This window comes from Heliangelus exortis, chromosome 1, assembly GCF_036169615.1.
Source record: "Heliangelus exortis chromosome 1, bHelExo1.hap1, whole genome shotgun sequence".
Lineage (NCBI taxonomy): Eukaryota > Metazoa > Chordata > Aves > Apodiformes > Trochilidae > Heliangelus > Heliangelus exortis.
Window position 1 is genome coordinate 75,973,595 of NC_092422.1, and position 24,167 is coordinate 75,997,761.

The 24,167-nt window shown below is 38.2% G+C and overlaps 1 protein-coding gene across 3 annotated transcripts in view; it reads right to left on the bottom strand.

Annotated features, from left to right (window-relative positions):
• Nucleotides 1-3,974: 3,974 nt before the first annotated feature.
• Nucleotides 3,975-24,167, bottom strand: part of SCML2 (Scm polycomb group protein like 2) — a 74,155-nt gene continuing 53,962 nt past the window's right edge. For 2 of the 3 annotated variants that reach the window (XM_071749055.1, XM_071749062.1), the window contains exons 8-14: nt 22,396-22,531; nt 20,699-20,902; nt 16,156-16,338; nt 14,686-14,799; nt 8,816-9,097; nt 7,938-8,101; nt 3,975-6,428 (exon numbers count right to left, since the gene is read on the bottom strand). In XM_071749055.1, the coding sequence (XP_071605156.1) occupies nt 6,303-6,428; nt 7,938-8,101; nt 8,816-9,097; nt 14,686-14,799; nt 16,156-16,338; nt 20,699-20,902; nt 22,396-22,531 (1,209 nt within the window). In that variant the 3' untranslated portion in view covers nt 3,975-6,302. The remainder of the gene's footprint in view (nt 6,429-7,937; nt 8,102-8,815; nt 9,098-14,685; nt 14,800-16,155; nt 16,339-20,698; nt 20,903-22,395; nt 22,532-24,167) is intronic. The other variant, XM_071749071.1, reaches the window with a different exon arrangement.

The following is a 24,167-nucleotide window of genomic DNA, read 5'->3' on the forward strand; positions in this document are numbered from 1 at the left end:
GCACTTTTTATTCACTCCAATAGTTTTACATATAATAAAAAAGAAAGGAGGAACATATGACCTTTGCAATTGATCTCGAGGGCATCTTTCTTTCTTTACCTTTTTCTTTTCTGATTCAACCAAGTCAGCCTAGCTCTACGTAGCTTCAGCTCAGTAAAAACAGCAGCTGAAAGATGAAGATGCCTATAATTTTAAAAACAGATTTACACAACTAGTGTTGGAATTAAACTGTCATTTTACTCTATTAAGTAACTAGCTAGCCAATGAAAGACAAAAGCTGCTATGTACTTGTAAAACATGCCAAGTGACATGACACTGCATTAAAATATGCTATAGTCTATGGATGACAGTGGGAAGACTGGTGAAAATGCAGGCCCACTGCAGAATGAGATGGGGACCTCATAACACAGGACATGGAAAAGGCTGAAGTACTGAATGTCTGCTTTGCCTCAGCCCTTACCAGCAAGATCAGCCTTCAGGAATCCCAGGGCCCAGACACTAGGGGGGAAAGGCTGAAGTGAGAAAGACAGACCCTGGGTGGAAAAGGATCAGGTCAGGGAATGCTTCAGCAAACCAGGCATGCATCAGTCTAAGGGGCCTGATGGGATGCACCCATAAGGTAGCTGGCAGATGACACTGGGAGGCCACTCCCCCTAATTTTTGATCAATCATGGTGAATAGGAGAAGTGCCTGAAGACCAGAGGAAAATGCATGTCACTCCTCTTGTGAAAAAGAGCAAAAAGCAGAAGTCATGGAACTATAAGCCAGTCAGCCTCACCTCTGTCCCTGGGAAGGAGATGGAGCAGCTATTGCTAGAAACCATTTTCAGGCACACAAACAAGATGATCATCAGGAGCAGTCAGCATATTTTCATCAAGAGGAAGTCATGCTTGACCAACCTGATAAACGTCCATGATGAAGTGACTAGCCTGGTAGACAAGGAGAGAGCAGTGGATACTGTCTACCCAGACTTGATGAAGGCCTTTGGCAGTGTCTCTTTGGCAGAAGATCCTCATAGACGAGCAGCTGATGAAGAGACAGTGAATTGGAAACTGGCTCAACAGCCAGGCCAAGAAGGTGGTGATCAGTGGCACAAAGTCAAGTTGGAGGCCACTGGTGACTGGTGTACCCAAGGGTCAATACTGGGCCCAGTACTATTCAACATCTTCATTAATGATCTGGATGTCGGGCCACAGCATATCCTCAGCAAGTTTACTGATGACCTCCAGAGGCTGGAGAGATGAGTGGAGAGAAGCTCCATGAAGTTCATCATGGGAAGTGCAAAGTCCTGCACATGCGGAGGAACAACCCCAGGCACCAGTTTGTGCTGGGGACATCTCGTTGGAAAGCAGCTTGGCAGAAAAAGGACCTGGGATCTCCTGGTGACCACATCCGGGTAGACCATGAACCAGAAATGTGCCTTTGCTGCAAAGAAGGCTAATGGTGCCTTGGGCTGCTTGAGTAGGAGGGTTGCCAGCAGGATGAAGGAGAAGATTCTTTCCCTCTGCTCAGCACTAGTGAGGCTGCACCGGGAGGGCTGTGGAGAGCTTTGGGCTCTCCAGTACAAGAGAGGCAGAGACATAGTGAAGAGAGTCCAAGAAAGGGCCACAAAGATGCTGAAGAGCCACAAAGATGCTGAGGACAGGCTGACAGAGCTGGGACTGCTCAGCCTGGAGAAAAGAAAGCTTAAGGGGGATCTTATCAATGTACAGAAATACCTGAGAGGAGAGTGAAAAGAGAACAGATCAAGGCTCTGTGCCGTGGCAGAACGAGAGACAGCAAGCACAAACTGAAACACTGGGCTTTGTCTCTGAACATCAGGAAACATTTTTACACTGTGAGGATGACTGAGCCATGGCATATCCTGTCCATGGAGGCTGTGGAGTCTCTATCTGTAGATACATTCAAAAGCCACCTGAACACAGTCCGGGACAACTGTCTCTAAGTGGCCCTGTCTGAGCATGGGGGTTGGAGTGGATGACATCCAAAGGTCCCTTTTGACTTCAACCAGTCCTCGATTATGTGATACAATCTTAAACTCTTACTTAGAACAAAATACAAGCAGATGCAAGACAAACATAGAAACAGAACAAGCTGTAGATACAAAACCTGCCAAATTTAATTTGAAACACTAGGCTGAGCAGTGTTTTTGGTTTTCCCAGTGGCATTGCTTTCTATATAGCCTTCTATACACTCAATTACTATTTAAAGTCTATTATAGAAAAAGCTTTTAAAAAATGTATCATTTCAGAGCAACTGGTATAGAGAACCATGCATAAAAGCTTTGTACGTGGTCTAGACAAAAGTGCCAAGCAGATTTAAGATAATTTTTGATAAGGCAGAACAGAAAAGAAACAGAAAAGACAACTCAAACTGGAAAGAGAATAAATAGTATAATACAAACTATCTTCAAACGGTGAGTACCAGTCTCTGCTTCAAGTTAGGCTGCTCTAACTCCTTGGTTCTGAATGTCAGCCCATTTAAATTAAAAGCCATTTACAGCATAGATTCACATGAATAGAATTTATTAGTTACTCATATTTAAACGGAAACATGATCCTAAGCTGGGATGTGGAAATAATACATGGATATGAAAAGGAGACCGAAGCCCTCTGAGCTAAGCAGCAAGATAAGCTGCAGGGTACCCATGTTTCAGTTCTCTGAATTTCACCTCCAATTAGAGAAAAGTGAAGCACAAAGAAACATGGCGTTTCATCTGAGCAGGTTGAAACATCAAGATTTTAGTCATCTTCACTTACCTTCATTTTTCCCATACAGGAATACTTAAAATACTCAACTGTAGAATTTATTTACCATGTTCAGGGCATACACAATCACATCCACAGACTCACATTAAACTGTCATTAGAGAGAAGGTTAACATTGCTTCTGAGCAAAGTGTATGCATGAATGATTAGAAAAGAAAGAGAGTTCCTATAAAATAGAAGTATTCAGCTGAATGTCTACTACTGTAAGTAAAAAACTGTGTGCCTTTACTAAAAGCAACAAAAAAGGGGAAGATGCTTCATCCTCTGGACCAACACTGATAACGATGTTGCTGTTTGTCACTGTCATTCCTGAAAGAGTCCTGCAACATGTATACAGCCATGACAAAACTTGCCAAAAATGCAGCCATGTAACCATAATATGCAACCACTGCCACTGTTCAATTTCAGTACTGTGTAGGTCTTCTGTGGCAATAATTTTGAGAGCTTCTAGCCCTTCTAGGCAGCACTTTAATTTCAAATAGAAGAGATCTTAATATGTCACCCAAGACAACTGAAAGACACAGAAACAGGCAAACAAACCACTGTAGACAGAAAAGCAACTCACAGAAACAAAGAGAGTATATCTTGCCTTCTATGTCAAATATGCACTAAAAACTATTCAGTATCTTTGAGACAAAGATCAGATGCAAAATGCCTCTGGTCTATTGTTACTACCAATTTCCAAGTTCCATATTTTTCCTGTGAAGGATTTGAGGCCCCCATTAACCCCATTCAACTTCCATCTCTAGCGCAGGCTCATCACTGCAAACAGCCACTGCAACAACAGAGTTCTGTCTCATAGAAATAAGAAAGCCTGAAGTATATGAAGTTCAATCCTATTGCCATTAATTGCTTTGTTTTAAAATACTTCAGGTCTTTATCTGAACTCAGACCAATCAGTTTTTAACAGTCTCTTCCCCTCAGTGGTTAAACGAGAGTTCTACAAGCTGTAAGGGGCAAAATGCGATATACAAAACTCATAGTTGAATATATTCCTAAGTTGTTGCTTTGAGAGCATAAACCAACCCAAGTTCAAACATCAATTGCTTCAGATAAACAATGTTGGAATGATCTTACCCTTTTGATTAAAATTTCCTTACATCAGATGATTATGTGAACTGTCATAACCTGCTGAAAGACAGATGAGATAGCTCCCCTTTGCCTATGCAAACAGTGCTCACACATGCACACAATGGCAAACAAAATGGACAGTTACAACAGTGAACAAACTATTTTATTTTTGTTGATAGATAAAGAACATCCCACTGAAAATAAAGAATAAAAAATATACTCTCGTACAACTCTTGGAATGCTTGAATCTCACACTATAGCACATGGTGAAATTCACAGTAATCACAGTGCACATGGGTGCACAGAAAACCTTGAACAAATACTTATACCCATAATAGTGCCATGTACAAAAATGTCATTCCATAAAGGCCAAACACAAAACTTTGCTTTTCTTATGGCAATGGCAGTGTAAAAAAATGAAGACAGCTTTCAATTACTTCCTCTTAAATCGCATGAGATCTTTTCACACTACAGAACTCTGAAATTCAGCATTAATATAGTGTGGAAGAAGTAAGGCTCAAACAGTATACTGAACATTTGGGTCATGATGTTTTCCTCAATAGATAACTTTCATATAGTTACATCAACACTCAAGTCAGTATTTTCCTAACACAAAGAGAAAATATTCTGTTTCTCCAGTCATTGCTCTGCCCTTTTCTTACTATAAACAGCATACTTGTATTATTCATCTAAGCACACATGCACCACAAAAGATATGCAAAACAAATCAATATAGATAACCTTTAGTGTCACATGTCTAATGATGTAGTAATAAAAACAATTCCCACAGTCTGAATGACTTGATAAATTAAAATTATGTTGCAGTCAAACTAACATAATACATGGACACTTGTGAGCCACAAAATTTATTATTTTGCAGCAATATCTCTGCTGAAACCTGAGAAGTATCAGACTATTGGTAAAGCAAAGCATTTTCAGCACAGGAATTTGTAAAAATACATTTATAGTATATGTGTTCACATAAAAGGCAGTGAGAAATATAATAAAACCTACCATTTTAGGACTACACCTTCCCTATCAAATAGCTTTTATCACTTTCACTATTACATACAGTACATTCAGTTTCTACACAGAAAGTATATTTTCTTCTCCCTGATGTATATTACAATTGGCAGTGACAATAAACTGCTTCATTATCACCATTCAGTCTTGCAGCTTATACAATCAGCACCAATTTTACCCCCAAAAAATACTTACTGGTTACACAGTAGCACTTCCTTATAGGAAATAAGCCTAAAACACTGAAACCAAATGTGTCTTTTCAGAAATACACCAGAATATATGGCTCAGAGTTAAGAGATGAATAATCAAGAGTATTGCATAGTACAGGGATCTTGCTTGTATGAATAAAGCCATGTTTTGATTGTTTATCACCTTCTGACTCCAAGAATGGATAACAAAGCAAACAGATGCTAATGAATATGAAAGAACTACACAACTAAATTTACTTGTTAAAAAAAAACCCCAAAACAACTAGAAGTTGTACAGTTCTCTCTGGCACAGTGCAAAGTACACATTAAAAAAAATGAATACATATGTACAGTGTGTATGTATATATTGTTGTGTATATATATATATAGTATGTAATTCCCCAATACATACACAAGTATCTATAAAAAGCATGGACACACATCCATGCCAAGCTCAGCAAAAAGATGGAATGTTTAAAATGTGGATGCATTGTTCCAGTTAAATCAGTCTGCCCCAAAATGGCTGTTTATACAGCCAATATGCACTTCCATGAAACAGAAATATTTATTGCCTGCATAAATCAACAATATACGGTACATTTGTCCTCATAACTTACAAAGGACTTGATAACCACACTTTATAAAAGCTTATAGTTGCATTAAGCCCTCTTGTCCAAAACCCTTCCCTCTACACACCTCTATCCCCCACGACCAATTCATATGGCTATTCCCTTTATGGAAATCTAGGAAGAATAATCTAGAATAATATACTAGAGTATTACTCTGCTAAAGTACCAGACACAGTATTTACTACAGAGATGAGATCTTTAGAATTTTCTTGCCATATAAAAGTTTACAGCCATCCCTGTAAAAATTATTAACACCTGATGCTGGTTTGTTCTATTATTTTCCTTTGGGATTCAGCTATCTTGGTTCTGAATATGAACATATTAGTTAAGTCTGGAACAGAGAACACACTTTCCAGGATTCAGAGCACTGTGATCTGACGTGTCCACCCCAAGTATGATCAAGTGTCCTTCCACCCAAACTTTCCAAAATAGTTTGAAAAATGCTAGACTGTAATACAGGGCTTTTTCCTCCCCTCTTTATCCTGAACATGTCATCACTTTTTTAGAGCACTTCCAAAAAGTAAACATGACTTATATCAGTAAAATAGTTCCAAATAAAGGCAATGGCTGTGAACCTGAGAGCTTAGTGTGATACAACACACATATTTGTGATATCTCCACTGACTAGTACTTTCCTTGTTTAAGTCTTTCAATGTGGTAGCACAGCTTTAGGGCAGGCCCCAGCTTCAGTCCCATATATTTCATTATCATATCACTCCTCAGTAAAAGTAGTGCCTTCCCATCAATTTCCTGCAGAAGGAAGAGAATAAACACAACATACAACTACTTTAACAAGCTGCATGGTAAAACTGGAAAGTACATTATATTTTTTTATACTGTAGTAAAAGTAAAGCTAGTATATAAAAACAAGTAACTTATTATAATTTTATATTTACAGATGGCTACTGAAATTGAATTTTTATTAGTATTTTTAATGTATAATTAAGGTATTTGAGATGCTGAAGAAAATAACATTAAGTAAAAGAAAATTACCAAACAGCCCTCAAAATTAGGTACGGCTGAGAAAGAAAGTGAATGGGTCAAGGAAAAAAAAAAAAACTTTGCAAAGGAAGGCCAAGGCAGTTAGAGATTAAATGATCCAAGCTCTGAGGCCTTGCACTGAACCTTGAACACAGCTGTGGGAGGATTCTGGCATGCACATGCAAACACTCACACAGAGGAAGGGGTTACAGACCATCTAAATCTGTGAAGTAAGACAGATCTAAGTCCAGGTTAACCCAGGCAGATTGTTAGCATCAAGACCAAGGAGAACTTAGTCAGATTTTAATTGCCTGGTTGAGAAGCTGATGAAATGTGGCAGTCCTAAGCTCTTAGCAGCAGTACATACTGTAGACAGGCACTTAGTTCCTTAAAATATCATAGGGAAAACTAGTGTTTTTTTCTTTTTTTAAGCATAAACCTGACAAAACAAGTGACATTTACTCAACATATAATCCTAAGAATAAAACAGGAAGCTCTGCTAAAAGTTATTTTGAGTTTTCCTTCTAATCCAGCTTACTCTGAAATTTAACTCTTAGAAGGAGCTGGAGCAGAATAAGGCTGAAATAATCCTAAAGAGAAAGCCAGCTTATTTTTAGTGGGCCATATATATATAGTGAAATAAGAAAGCAACTCTTTGCTGGGCTTCCTGCCATAGAAAAAGCACATTGAGAAAGAAAAGGGAAGACAAAAGCAGCACAGAGAAAGACACAGTTTCTCTTTCTAAATACAGTGTCTAGTTTGATTTTATGAAACTTTTTCAAAACAGATGAATTCAGTATTTTCATTGATTCTCTGAATTTCAGTATTAATGACCAAGTGAGATACTTAATGACCTAGTGAGATACTACAGCTTCTCTATTTCAAGATAATCAGTCTCCAAAACAGACTTGCTTAGGGAGGTGTCATCTATACAGTCCAAATGCCCCAAACTGTACATGAAGATGCCATCTCCTCTAGAGAAACCAGAGATGACAGGGATACCATGGATGCTGGCCGTTAAAACTTGGATACTTCCAGAACTGGCATTATTCCATATAAGCTGGAAAGCAGGGGGTATTTATTTCAATCTAACAAGACTAGAACACAGAAAATATACTGCAGGAGGAGGTTCAGGTAGAAAAATTTTTCAGCCTCTCTCTAGTATACAAGCAGCGTTTAGTCTGCCTTCAACTGCAAATAAAGTGATAGACCTGAAAGCTGCATTTTAAGAAATTAATGTGACACAATCTACTAGAACAGAATGGATGTGCATCTTACATGTCTCCTAAAGAGTTCTGCATGTGGAGCTAGTGCCCGTGGATCAGCTTCTTTGACAAAACGCATTACTTCCTCTATTGACCAGGTAGAAGGATCCTTATTCAATATTCTTGAAGGTTCCCTTTTTAGTAAATTCAAATCTGGCCCAGTGGTGGAACTTGCAGCTTTAAATACAACAATTTGGTGAAAACAAGAAACATCACTAGTTTTTAGAGGGATAGCATTTCATTCTCAATATTATCATGCAGCTTTTATTATGAAGTCTTTGCTATCTATTAAAATGAAAAATGTTTTATTTTCCTCCAAATCATACCGAACTATTTAATTTCCCTTCAAATGCTTTATATAACTGAAAATATTTACAGCAGCACAACCATTAGCATTATGACATAACTAGAGGGATTAGGTCAACATGTACTTGGCTCCTGTGTCCCAAGATGCCATTAACTGGGAATGTGGCAAAGGCAGGTTAAGCTGTACAGACGGAGGGAGGGACAGAAGGAAACCCTATCCCAGTGGTTCAGCACAGTAATAGTCGATAAGATGCTCAGGAAATAAGCTACATAAAAGTAGAGCTCTCAGGTATGGCTTGCTGAGGGGTCCATAACAGCAGTGAGAGGGAAGTGCAGCAGCCAAGACACTCTTGGCTTTTACACCTCAGTATTATTTCTAACAGGCTTAAGTTCTGCATTTGCAGTTACGCCAGCAAGCCTGACCCGCTTGGCAACAGCACAACATCTCACTTCATATACAAGCTCTTCTATGGAAAAAAAAAAAAACAAAAAAAAACCCAACAGATTTCTTTATTCATAACTCATGGACTTGGTACATTAACAAAAGCAGGTACATATTTTGGGAAGTTTAGTTATATGGCTTACCTTCAATCCTCCTCTGTAGTCGATTCCTACTGACTTCATAGTAAGCGCTGCTCCCAGCAGAGCTCAGGGACAGCCTGTGCAGGACTGGAGCTGAATTTGAGGTAACAGTCACTGGCTGAAGGGAACTTCTGTAAAAGGTGGCACTCCCTGAAGTACGATATTCTGTGGAATTCTGACGGGTTGGGCTTGAAGGATTTACAGAATTAAGTGCAGAATCCATCGAGTCCTCAGAAAATCGATGTTCTTTGGAAGTGCTGTTTTCCTCTATAGGCAACGTTTCTGCTACACAAAAAGCAAGTATCACCATGTTCAAAGTATCACTTACACTCAAAACAATGGACATTACACCTTTATTTTTTAACTCCTTGTTAAGTTCTCTTGAAGATACTGACAGACTGTAAGCCTGTTAAGAAACCTCCTGCGAGGCAATCACTGCTGCCAAATCTTTGCCCTTTTTCCTCAAATAGGGGCTCTTACTATATATTTTTTGTAGCAAAAGATTTACTAAATCAAATTTGAGACAGTCTGCCATAAATTCAGTTGTATTTGTTAAATACAACAATACTATTTGTTAATATCATAAAGAGAGAAGAGACAGAAAAAATTTTCCTTGGGTAAAATTGTCTGGAGTTAATCTTGATGCATAAAACAGTCTTAGTCAAGAGTTTTCATTACCTTCTTTTCAACATATTCTCAAAAAGCTAACCTTTAAGAGTATGCTAATTTGCAAGAAAATTTTAATATAAATAAAAACTTTCATGTTATTTAATAACTGTTTAATTTGTCCTAAAACAGCAGAGGGAGTCAATCACTTCATAAACAAGTGTTCAATAATCATCTATAGACCCCCATATGTCAGAGGCCATTACTAAAAACTGAAAAGGTTACAGGCAAAACCACAAAAGGCTCTGAGTGCCAGGTATGGCACACTCATGCTGCACATTTTGACCACAACACTGTATGTATATGCAGTTAGTTCTTTGCACAGGGCAGGGTCTATGAGCACAGACTCAGGAAAGCGAAAGATACATGTAAATTACTGAACACATTGAGCAAGTGAAAAATAATGTCTCACGAAGAAAGTATTTCACTTAGGAACATGGTTTAGTGGTGGGCTTGGAAGTGTGGCTAGGTTAACAATTGGACTTGATGACCTTAAAGGTCTTTTCCAACTGAAATGATTCTGTGGTTCTTTTAACACTTTAGCTTTTAACACTTACCAACTTATTTCTACACTGCAAAACACAATGTCTGCTTAAAAGACTCATGAATTTTTAGAGCCTGTCAGTTCTGTTTCTAAGCCAGATAAACAGAGCTCAGTGGGTCTCCTTCCCTGTGCCATGAGACAGAAGCCAGATTTGCTTGACTACTGAAAATTCTTCTGTCAGTCAACCAAATTCAGATCTGATTGGAAGAAACATGCCATGCGAGGAGAAAAAACCCTAAAATCAACAAAAACACACTCCATTCTCTAGCAATCATATGTTCTCTTCTCTGTTTAGATCAAGCCAATATCTAGCCCAAGAAAGAAGTTGAAAGTATGATGCACAAATCTATATTAAACAAATGCTGCCTTGGCAGGAGAGTTAAGAGCAGGAGAATTAAGAGCAGGAGAATAGAGATAACAGGCACACAGAAAAGTAAAGCCCACACCATCATTTTGAAAATTACCCTAGAGAAGTTATAAAACATATGCTAGAGAAGTCACATAATTTTTGAGACAAGAACTGGTATGTTCTGCAGAACAAGTTCCTGAAATAAGCTTTTTACTGCCCTTCCTACATGACAAGTTTCAAGAATTTCTTGGCTGAATAAATGATTCAAACTACAGGAAGAGTATTTTCCTAAAAACCCCAGTGAGCTCCTTGTGTATGTTTTCAACTTGTTTCATGAGGTCTTAGGTTCTCTGCTGAATCCTGTTCAAAAGTGGAGGGCAGTGAAAAACTTAACAGCATTTAGGTCTTCAGAGAGCATCATCCTGAAAGGGAACAAAGGCACTCAGCCAGCCAGCTCTACTTAGTGAATTCAGTAAGGAGAGATTTGCAAGATGATGTAACAACTTTTTAACCTGGAATGAAGGACCTTTCATGGACACAAGCCCTTCTCTTTCACATACATATCCCACAAAACATCCACTGGAGAACAGAAGGGTTTGATGAACAAGTCCTATGAGGGCAGGCTGAGGGAACTGGGAATGTTTCGTTTGGAAAAGAAGAAACTATAAGGAGACATTATTGCTCTCTAACTGAAAGAAGGGTGTAGGGAGGTGGGTGTTGGCCTCTTCTCTCAGGTAAATAATGACAGGAATAGAGGAAACGGCCTGAAATACCAAGGCTTAGACTAGATATGAGGAAGACTTTCTTTACTGAGAGAGTAGGTAGGCACTGAAACAGATCAGCCAGGGAGGTGGTAAATTCATCATCCCTGGAAGTATTTGAACACCATGTAGATGAGGCACTTCAGGACATGCTCTAGTAAGCATGGTAATACAGATATTGATAAATATATTTTATTTATTTTACTGGCTGTATGTTGACAGTTGAACACAGTGATCTTAGAGGTCTTTAACAACTGTGAAAATTCTGTGATTCCGTGAACTGCAAAACTTTGTACATTGTTTGTCCGTTATCTGACCCACAAAAGTAAAGAAGCTGCTACTGAGTTATTTCTAAAAAAAACACAAACAAACAAGAAAATGGAATTCTTTATATTTATCAGCATGAAGTAGTTGCAGCAACTTCCTAAACTGAAAAATGGAAGTCATCATTCTATAAAATTTCAGAGAGACTTTAAGAGATGAAGTCAATGATATGCACTATAAAATTAAAGGGTGGCCAACCAAGGCAAGATTGGAACTGGAGAGAATGAAATCACTAACAGAAATCTCAGTCCAAGACCAAAAGTCTGAGGTGATACTTGAGATAGTTACAGCAAAGCTATATGAAGGACTCTAAGGTTTAATTGACTGAACCTGATTCAGATTTCAGAAGTCTTGAAAAGTGGGATGAAACAATATAGACAATACACCCCCACTGAAAGACTAAACTAGAGTATTTAAGTACATGTCAGTCAACTCCATCTAATATATTAAAAAAAGAAATATATATGCATGTTGCAATAAAAAAGTAGAGTTTCCAAATACAGGCTTTTTAATAAACAATTGCTTTATATAACCCTTGTCAAGACTTCTGAAGACACAGAGATTTTTTTCAAATTGACTGTATTACAAAAGAATTTAATTGTATTTACTCTATGTATATCCCAGGTTTCCCTCTGATGTCACATCTCCTAAAGTAATCAATAGTAAAGAGGGCTGAGGAAAATCAACTCTGCTTCTTTTTTCCCAAGATTGCAGTATTTAATTTATCTTGCTGTAAATTCCTAATTCCCATGCCCAAGGTGGAAAAGCTGGCATATTTCTGAGGGCCACCACCTTTCAGAGAAGGTGTTCCCATTCAGCAGCTACAGTGTCCAATCCACTTCCCTTTCTATCCACCTAGCTTGTCTACAAACAAAGCACAGCTGTAGTCTTGGTTAAAAAAGTGGCCAATAGGTATGACAGCTGATTAAAAAATTGGTCTCTAGCAATGTAGCTTTGCAATCCATGAAGCAATAAATGACACACTTCTCCCACATTTCGAGCAGTTGTGAGTAACACTGGTATGATAAGAGGAGATTTCACTGCAGAATGCCTTATCTCTGGGTAGATTAATAAGAGGGCAATAAAAGGCCTTACGTTTCAAATGCAGGGATGCCAGACTGTTTAAGCACTGAAGGCGTTAGCAGGAATCAGACGTTTTGTTTTTTTGAAGCTCTTCTGGGAATTAAAAGCCAGTTGTTCTGCCTCATACATAACAGGAATGATGTAATTGGCCACAGTAGTAAGAACACTCTGTTTTCAGCGGGAGGGACACTGAGTTATTCCCCAGCCCCCTGCCTCCCCTCCTTTATCTTTCATAACTTTAAGAAGAAACTGTTAGTGAGCAGGAGAGATGGCAAAATCTGCAAAACATATCCCTGAGCAGATCAGATGGAAAATGAACTGTTTGAAAGACCCTTTCCCACAATTATTCCATTTTGCCTTTAAATTATATTTCAGAACAACCATTCCAAGACAAGTATGTCTCAATGGAAGCAGAACTTTTTGGGGGCAGACCTTTCTTGCTAACAAACCCAGAGCTGACCGCTTTAAAATTGCCTCCAGATTTTTAGCAGAGGACACTGCCCTAATAGGAAACACACAACACTTGCAAACACTTTTGCCTCTTGAAACACACAAAGTGCAAATGCAAACCTCTGAAACCATGGCAAAACAATAACGCAGTTACTTGGATTAAAAAATAGTTAAAATTTTATAAAGAACTATTGATCTTAAAATGTATTTTAAGGAGTACAGTGACTGCATCTGTAAAAGGGAGCCATTAGCAAACGGGTTAAAAAGCATCATGTGCATGCATGTTACTTTGAGGAAGATTTCTTACAAAATAACACAGATCTGCCCGAACGTGTGTTTTGTTCCAACTCAAAAAACTTTATCTGAATATAGTTAAGTACTTTACACTTATTAAGTTATCTAATAGAAGTATCTGACTTAAGTGAACAATGTTTCTATGGAAACTTGTACTTTTGTTGGACAGACACAGAAATCAGCAATCAAGGCAAAACTGTTTTTTTCTGCTGCAGTTATTATATACAAAGAAGAAAATGTGCTATGTTTATACAAAATAATAAGATGTACTGTAATTAATAAGCTACCATTTTGAACTTTTAAATTTTATATCCTTTGCTGCTTTAATTGTAGTTCTATGCCTTTTCAATCTGCTAAGAAAAAGAGAGCATTCTTCCCCCACTGATGCTAATAGACGGGTTTTTTTGAGACAATCTCAAAAAAAAAAAAAAAAAAAGAAAAAAAAAAAAGAAAAAGAAAAAGAAAAAGAAAATACAAAGAAAGAAATAACTAATCCCTGTAATATTTTAAAAAGCCTTTGGAAACTCTGAACAAATATCTTGCAGCAAGAGAATGTATCGGATGGATAACCAACAGGTTACAAATACAAAGTAAAAAAACTTCACATTTTTAAGTCTTTCTCAGTGAGATTTAAACCTAGATGCTCTACTCTGTTCCTGAGACAGACTAAGACTAGACATGTGCTCAGTTACTGCAGCTGAGCTGCAGTGCAGGAAAAGGTGCTATCCATCAGTGAACTAAATCAATCTAGGCAGCTGCCACAGGGAGGTTTCCCTGCTCCCCCCACCACAACTGTGTTTTACTCAACCCTTTCCTGTGCTCATCCGAGTCTGTGGTGAGGTCAGTTCAGAGAAATACACTGCAGACTACATTTCACCAAATTGTTTTCTGTGATTTTGCTCACTGGTTCAGTTCACCATCCAGCCATGGGGCCTGGGACCCACTGCAGGGACAAAGAGGCAAGGAAACAGAGCTGCACAATTTTCAGCAGCAACTGGCCAGAAAGTCAGCTGAATCATATCATCAAGCTACACCCTTACTCACCTAATGGCCCCAGGCTACAGTTATTAAAAGCTGCTCCCTGTTTGTCTCCTAACCCATTTTGAGGCAAGTGGTTTGCTAAATTGACATCTATGAAGCAGGAGGCTTCATCCATCACCTATCTGCCTGAGCCCCTTCACAAAAAAAGTGAGCAGGCTTAGCAGAAGGACTGCTGAAACTTGCAGTAGATCTTCCCAAAGTGCAAAATCACTGCCAGTGATCAATAATTAACATACTTTCACCCTGACCTGTCAAAAGGCTAGAGACAAACCAGACACATACACTGAACTCGGTCCTTTCCAATTGGAAATACTGAAACCATAAATAATCCTCATATATAATCCCAACCTAATGTAATTACCTTCAGATGGATGAGCATCATTTCTGGGAAGCTTAGGGGAAAGAGGAGCAGTATATGGTGGAGAGTCTTCAGAGTATCGCTTAGCACTCCTGTTTTCTGGAATTTCTTCTTTTGCTGTGAAGAGGAAAGTCACCATCTATTTATCTAGCATAAAGCTTCTCATGGGGAAAGTCCAGGGATAAAAGCAAGGAGGTACCAGCAGCCACTCAGCAGGTTACAGTTCAGCCTCTTGTATCAGAGGGACTCAGCCATTTTGATACAAACTTTCAAACTTGAAGTACTACTTAGTTTACACTGTCACCACCAAAATTACCTTGACCCTGGCTACTTTTCTGAGAATTAACACTAATGACTTTCATATGACAGACAGAATTATAAACATAATTTCTCCATGAAAAACGAGGAATAAAAAAGAAAAAATGAATTTTCTAAAGCAGCACCCAGAACACAGACTCAGCTATTAGACAGCTGTGAGGGGAGATTTAGGTTATACATTAGGAAGAAATTCTTCACTGTGAGGGTGGTGAGACACTGGCACAGGTTGCCCAAGGAAGTTGTGGCTGCCCCCTCCCTGGCAGTGTTCAAGGCCAGGCTGGATGGGGCTCTGAGCAACCTGGTCTGGTGGGAGGTGTCCCTGCCCATGCAGGGGGGTTGGAGCTAGATGACCTTTAAGGTCCCTTCCAATCCAAACCATTCTATGATTCTATGCTTCACTCCCAATATTAATCTTCTGAAATTGTCCTGACATCAAGGTTCTTTCAGTTATGGCTCCTGGTAACCCTTGGTCTAGGACTTGTAATACCAGGCCTTACAAACAACACGACGGGAGATTTTGTGCGAGTCATTTAATTTCCCCCTCACTCTTCATTCCCAGTGCAACAAAAATATTTGACTCATATGGAATATCAAAAGCAGAAAAAAAAAATGCCAAACCCCACCTTTTCTACTAGAAGACTGGACTGTAAATAGTAGAATGTAAATTTTTCTGAAGCCACTTCTGAGTAAGGTGAACAAAGAAAGAAGAAAGAATCTTTCACTAGTGTGGGAAGGGCTAGACTGAATTCCTTTTCAAGACAAGCCTCTTTTCATACGGAAGTAAGTATCTTTTTTTTAAAAAAAGTTTATTTTATGATCTGAACATAAATTTAACAAATGATATGTGAAGTTTTGAGCTCGCCCTTTCAGCGGTATCACAGTGGTACAATACATATGTTTCCTGGCTTTGCTACAAGGAGGAGTTTGCTGAACAAAATGATTTCTCCACATGTGGTATGAGCTATCCCATCCTGTCAAAAGCACTACTGCACTGGAACCAATTCACTAAGAACTGTGGTGTATTCATTTCAATCAATTCACGTCATAGAAAGACAGATTAAAAAAAAAAAAAAAAAAAAAAAGCTGAATTTCATAGAATTGCCACGCACTTCTCAAAAATATCAGCCCTCAAAAATAACAATTGTTTAACAGTACCTGGTTTGTTCCTATCGTACTCTGTAGGACTATGTGCACATCCCATGTAAGGGCTGAAAGGCTGGCTACTAAAGAGATTATCACACTGCAGGCTGTGGCAGAGTTTCTCCAAGAAGCGTAGGACAAATGATGCGCTGTTTACAGAAGGAAGATTGATGGCGTGCTTCTCCCCATCAAAGGAAGCTGTGAATAAGAAGATGATGTCAAACAACCCCCAAGCATCCATGAAGTATAGTAAAACACCATCATTAACTTAAAAAGACATCCAGATTTGATTTAAGCCAGGCAAGACATGAGAGGAGTAAACAATCATTCTGGTAGTTTAGCAAATTTGCATTCAAAAGACTGATTTTACCTTCCATTAGATCCATGTCAGTTTGAACTTGCTCTATGGGAACTTACAGTAATAAAATAATTTTGGAATCCTACCAGCAGAAAAAAACTTGTCACTAATTCCACATCACCAAAACCTTACATATAATTTATATTGTTTACTTATAAAATAGCAACCTCTCCACCATCTATTTGCAGGAGATAACACAGAAAAGACCCTTCCCAGTACTTGCTAAAAAATAAAATAAGAAAAATATTAAAAGTAAGGAAGCAAGTAAGTTTAAGATTACTTTTTTCTCAGTTTCTAACTGAGCATACTTGTAGTAATGAGCTGGCCTGTCTGCTACCACTGAAATCCTGACTACAGAAACTGTTTTGCCATTTGCTGTTTTACCACTAGAGAAATCTATCCTCCTGTCAACACTACAGTGGTCAAGCTCCCATTCATTTCTACAGGAGCTAGGTGGCAGAAATACCACAACAGCCACAAATGGATCTAGTCTCTTTTAAACTGATGGATTACAAAGAGCCTAGACACGTGCTTATGTCTTTTACTTGCTCACTTCCTTTCTTGACCCTCCCCCCAGCCCCCCTTCAAATGTTGCAGCTGATGGAATTTTCCTTCTTTGTGAAAATTATTAAGATTTCAAAATCACTCAATAATACCAACATACAAATAAATAATTACCATAACATAAGCCGAAACTTTTAGTTACTTCTGACTAGAAAGACATCACAACAAAGCAGGAACAATTTGTAACTTATACTTGGGGCTAGAAAGAACTGGCATAAACATGAGGTTTATGCATCAATTTGTCTTTTTGGTTTTCAGCCTGTCATGCAGCTTTCTGTCGTTAACATAAGTTTCCAAACAATAAGTAGAGCTTTAAAGGATCACATTTTCTTGGTAGCAGATGCATTTAAAAAAACCCAGCAAAACAGAAATTACAAGACAGCCTTTATTCATAGAACTGAATTAAGGAACATTTCCACATTGTGTTACAAAAGAGGCAGATAATATATACAAAACCAAAGAAAATGCCCAAATTCAGCATATTTTAGGCGTCCCTAGGAAATGAGAAGTGTTGATTACTTACACTGTTGATGTGAGGAAGATTCTGATTAGAGTTAATGGAAGCTGACCAACTAGCATCAACAAACGTGCTACCTCTCTCATCAAATTTCATGACAGACTGACCCAATGGAAGCGATTTAAAGACTCAGTACTACAGGGACAAATCCAAAACCCACGTGTTTCCATTGCCCAGTTTTTCCAGGCTCCAATGTTCAAATGAAATGCTAATGATTCACAGTCCCACATGTGGCTCATACACAAGGTCCTCTACGGAAGGAGTCTCCAAAGGCAAGTTTTTGCTTGGCACTCAACCAGTTCTGGACAGCAAATGGGCTGTGAGACCTAGCACAACCTGATCTCCAGACAAATTTACAGCAAGGCAGTAGTCAGCTACAGCAAAAACTTAAAATGCTTTATAACAGCCTTAAATGACCTTGGGGAAATCACTTATTGTCCACACCTTAATTTCTTGTTTTGAAAAGAAGCATTAAAAAAGAGCAATATTATCGTAAGAGGCATCAGGAGGATAAAGCAAGAAACAGCTGAGGCAATGTGATTGCCACAACAAGACACAGCATTAGAAAAATCCACAAATAAAGACTCAGTGCAAACACAGCTCCCTTGTACTCTGGACACCTGAGGGCAACTGTATAAATTCCAAACATGGGTGTGGGATCCAGATCCATAGGCTCAACTGTCTGCTTTGTCTGGGGACAATTTAAGCCTCTTACTTCCCAGACAAATGCTAGGGGAAAATAAAAAAAGAAGTACTTCAGAGGTGCAATGACTTCAACCTTTAATGGCAAATATACAGGGACTGGAGCTTGCATGTGCAATCCCAGCCCCTAGCGTGGAGACTCATTCTCATTTCTTAACCTTCCATTGTTTAAGTATGCTTCAAATATCAGGTTCAAGCCAGGAGAAAGGCTGAGAGGTAAACCATGAGAGAAATGTGTTTCTCTGATAGTTAAGAAACTCACCCAAGAGTTTGATTTTAATTCTCTGTTTAAGATTTATCTGAGCCCCAGCTTATTTCATCCAACCAAATGCCATAGTCTCTGAGCTACAAGGAGAAAAAGAGACTGACATCACCCACATTCAGCTGGCTTGCTAATCAAGCCTTTAGCTTCCTTTCAGTTATATTTGCATGAATTGAAACCTTATGAGTCAGGCAAAAATAAAATGGTTTGTGCTTTTGTTTGAGTAAGAAAAGATGGAAAAATTCTAAATTCAATTCCATTGAAAACAATTATTTTCTTTGGCAGCTGAACCAAAAGAACCCACTAATTACTCACATTTACTCTAGCAAGATTATTTTATCCATGTCCTCATCAGCATACAGTTTCCTCTTACGGCAGGTATAATACTCATAACAAAAGTTTATCAGTCCACAAAATATTTAGATTAGTTTGCTTATTCTCTACTACAACTTTTTTTTGCTTGCCATTTTAAAAAACAACACCCCCAAACAAATAAACCACACTCCCAACTTTCAAACAAAAACTCTACAAGGAAAACACTCCCTTGACTTCATTCTAATTCCTCATTTTATTCTACTGTAGCTTTCCTCATCTCCCTTACTGTTCACATGCACAGCTGGTTGCAATGCACTATGTTACCCTAAGTCACATTTTGTGCTTCTCAAAATAAATACATCACACACAATTTTTTGATAAAGGTACAGGGAGTATTTGTTCAGCTGCTTCTCACAACTTGTTTGCAAGTCGATGAGAAAGGCAAGTGCTCAAGAGCACCAGAAACCCACTGGGGTCTTGTGGCTTGCTATCACCTGGACCAGGACTCTGCTTCAGAAGCAGCCCACACTGCTTCTTCAAAGCAGTTCACTTTCACAGGTTCCTCAAATCCAGGGCTGCAGAGCTGCCCTCCCTGACTCCAGGCCTTGGGGTGAAGCTGGGTGCAGAAGAGCAGCTGCTTTTCATACAGAATTTCAAAATGTAAGCAAACCAGAAATACACAGAGATTTTGAAATTTCTATCTCCCTGTGAAAGAACTATTTTCAACTACTCACTCACAGAACAAATACACCACTGGCCTATGATTTATTCCTTCATGATAAGAATACACAGAGAACTGGCAATTCCCATCTCGGAGCATTGTGTTAAAGCAAAATTTACTTGTCTGCATTAGTACAGGAAGGTATTAATAATGCAATAAACATTCATATATCCCGTGGAAAAAAAAAAGGCAATTTGAGTTTCAAAATCACACTTTTGTAATGCCATTAAACCTTTACTACATGGCAGAGAAGTGGTATCCATTTTGTGAACAAACTCATGGGGACACATGAGTAAGGCTCACTCAAGTTCTACTACACACACACTGGGGTGCTGCTTTTTAAATATTCTTAGACAGCACCATTTTTATGAGGATTTAATTTAATCTGTATTCCACTAATCACCTTTTCCATCTGGTGTCAATGTAAGGAGATTAAAGTAGCACCAAGTCTTTTTATCACCAGCAATGGAATTATAAATTGATGTGCTATATAGAGTACTTCCTAGTCTAGAAGGAAAAAAGTGTCAAGCAACAGCTATTCCATTTGAGATAGAAAGATAATTTATCTGTAGACCTGCCATTAATATATAGCAGAATAGACCTATTCCATAATAGGGGATATAGGGGTGTGAATACTGACCTAAGATACTGCTACAGCTCTGGCCAGTGGTGGAAGCAGCAACTTTAACACAGGGAATTCCTTGCCTGGATGCTAAACAGATTAGCTTTAAACTTTTCACCCACTTGGTTAAGGCATTAGAAATACAAACACAATGTATTGAATTAATAAAGCTGGTATTTCACTTGCAATGAGTTTACTTGACAAATGTTTGGCTACAGCTGCTAAATGAGGTGCATGAGCTCTATTTAGTATAAGAACCTAACCGTACTGTGTATTTGTAATTTAACACTGCTAGATTCTACTTTAGAGATTTTTTTTTTTTCAAATCATCCTGGACCGGGAGTGAGGCAGTCATACACCACAAAAATTCACTTAATAAAGGAGTTCTCAAGTATATGTTCTTGCGTGTGCTTAAATAGTTACAAAAGCAACAAATCCACTGCAACTCCCTCAACTTGGCAACCAAGAAATAGTAGAATCAAAGCATCTTCACATACCAGTTATCATTTCCCCTCCATGATGGCCAGACTTCAGAAATCCAAAGACTGTTTTGGATTGATAGGCACAATCCACACAAGCCTGCACAGCCAGCTGAAGTACCACATTGACAGGACCTGGTCCAAAGTGATCTGGAAGCTGCTGAACCTTCTTCTTATCCAGGTGAGGCCCAGAATTTCCATGCTTGTTGACGTAAACACACACTGAAAAAGAACAAGCCATATTTACTGCCAAGGAATAAGAAAGTCATGGTTTCAGATTAGAACTGCAAACCATCTTTTTCATTTTAATCTTGAGAAAAAGATATACTGGTCAACTCAAGAACCTGAACATACATACATACTTTGAGAGCATACAAAAAGGTTTCTTTTTTCTATCAAGGTTCCCCTGCCTAAGTCTAATACCCACTTCTTTCTGGTCTCTAAAGCCTTTCTCTAAGACCACTAATATTAAAAGGGTGTCATAATCTGTGCTTATCTTTCTTTTATTTTGACTGTCTTTGCTTATACCCTGAACAGAGACTATGCTAAGCTATCCTTCACAAGGAATGGTAAGGCAGAAAAACATAGGAAAAAGCCCTAATTTATTTTTTTTTTTTCTTTTTTGGCCTTGGCTATCACATGAGCTTAATGAAAAAAGTTGCCTCTGTTGTGGTTAAGCAGACAATCTAAGCATTCCTTTACACAAAGATTGCCATTTTTTTTTAACTGTAGTACTACTTGATCTTAGTGAAAAACCTGGAATTTAAAATATAAAATAATTCTCCACATGCTTTAGTGATCATGTATCTTCATGCATTTCTGCTCACTCTCTGATGTCTGAATATTGGAGGAAACGTATTTGTAGAAATAAAGAAACAAAACAGTAAAAATAGTTTTCATGGCATCTTCTGCCTGGGCTTAACAACAACTGCCTCCTGAAAGGTTTATTGCCAAAAAAAACACGTGTATTTTCCCCACATCTATCACTGGAGTTGGGATTAAGAAAAAAAACAGGTTTTTAAATGTAAACAAGCACCCCAAACAAAATTTTCATAATTTATGGAAATTTAGAAAATTCTGAGATTTCAATTCACAAGAGGCAAATTGTTTAACCACAGGGTTACAAGTCCATTAGTTAGTTCATTAACTAGCTTATTTCTCTTATTTTCTATAACCCTTTCCAAGATACATTTCATTATATTCTTAAAACAAGCAAACATAAGAGAAAGGAAGAATGTATTTGCTCTGACTTCCTTCACTTGGTTTAAACAGTCTGAGTTGTTTCTTTTAAAGTAAGACTATACAGAGATAAAATCTCCATTTTGTTATGTTACAGCACTGACTGCATGATATCAGAACATTACATGGGTTTTCAGCTACATCTTTTCCCATTTCCTGCATTAAGGAGTGGAACAGACATGAAAGAATCACAGTTTCCATCTTCAGACAGGAACAAACTGCAAGGTCTAGCAGATCTATCAAAAGCTCCTGTGTTCCAGCTCTCCTTGCTATAATGCAGGCAGCAAAACACTAGTTCTGCAAAGTAGCACTGGCACCTACAGATATCTTTTAAAAATATGGTAGCTGAATAATGATTGACATTAACAAGTTTGCATCACATTTTTCTGTAAAATCACTGTAATAGTTTGGTTGATATGGAAGTCATTTCACACTAAAAACATCATCAGTTTTTTTTTTTCTTTGTGGATATTTACCTGTGGATATAACTGCTGCAGTTGCACCAGACAAACTAATTCCATCTTTAGGTATCTGCGTGGTACCACTGTCCCCCTCAGGAGAAGAATGACAAGAAGGTGATGCAGGAGTCACTTGTTCCGGCAAGATTTTTTTCTGTTTAGAGAAAAAATATTCAAAATCAAAATGTTTAATTTTTTTTTTAAGTCTGCAAAATCTTTCTGCTATCAGTTACTATCTTAACAAACATGGGAGGTTCCTTAACACAAAAAGTACTACACACAGCAGAGAAGATAAAGCCCCGGAAAAGAACAACAGAAACTGTCAGCTTGCATTTACAGCTACTTAAGTAAGGCAGTGGAAGTCAAATGACTTAATAGGCACCCACCTCTACCTGAAAAGTGGGAAAAGAACAAGCTTTACATACTAATGCATGACCCTTCTAATTCTTAGGAAGACCATTAGAAGTGTTTTGGATCATTTTTCTGTCCATACCCTTCCAATCATCTATGTTTATCACAACTCAAATTAGTTAGCTGGGCTATGCATATATGCCCATAAAAATTGAAGAACCATTTAGGTGTCAACTTTACAATGCACTTAGATTTCCCCTCCAATCGTTTCAAAAGGTTTGAAATTCCCAATTAACCACTTTCAGGAATAGGTGCTTTATGCAAAGCATCAAACCAGTAGTTAAAACCCAGTCATGAGTGTTGCCAAAAACTTCTCCTTTCCCAAACAAACTTATTTGTTGCTTATCACAGGACCACCAGATTTCACAAAGGTTTAGAAATTGGTCAGGGTGCACTACCTTCCATCTGAGCAAAGGACAATTTTGTTGTAATTTGGTTTGGACTGGGGTTTAGAAGAGACATGTGCACAAGGAAGCAATTTCTAATGTGCTTTGACATGCTATGAAAATTCACGGATATAAAAAACAACCCAACAAATTGTAGAAAAGTTCATCACCTCTCCCTTCACCATTTATTCTTGCATGAGAATGGATAGTGTTCTCATTCCCTTACTTATCAAAAAATTATGAATACAAGAAATTACTCTAGGTCTCGACATTGCTGAAGGCAGCAGAGACCTGGATATTCACATGATAAGGATTATGCATAACTTCATAGTGAACTGAATATTCAGTCGGGTTGCTAAAGAAGGCTAAACTCTCTTGCATTTAGCAGTACTCATCCTTTACACCTTTAAAAGCAGCATATTTTCCAAATAATATTTTAAAAATCATGTAGAAAGCAATCAAAATATGTTCCTTTCTAAGAGTGGGAGTGCTTAACTTCTTCACAACACCTATAAAGATTAAATTAATGTTTTCTCTGAAATCTAGAGATTGTTAAAGAAAATTCCTTTGATGCTTACATTTCAGAGAAGACAGGTTTGGCAGGAGAAAGTACTCGATAACATGGCACTGGGTGGAATCACCATGAATGTAAGGAATAGACTGCCAAGAGCTGGCATTTCATTGTGAATGAGATGAGGTGACTCAGGTCAGACACTGAACCAAGCAGTGATGTATGACTTGTCAGGACTTGCTGACATATCTTAACACAGGGTGACAAAAAGGTCTCTCCATCCTCCAATACAGAGAACAAAAATGTACTTGGGAAGTCTGAGCTTTTGATCTGAAGCCTGACACTCCTGAAGGCTCCTCTGGAGTAGGGACTCTTTGGGGACCAACTGTCTGTCACCATGCTGCAAAGTATGAGTGGTCAAGTTGGGGGAAAGAGGAGAAGATGGGAGAAATGTTGGCATGAAAACAAAATACAAAGGTGAA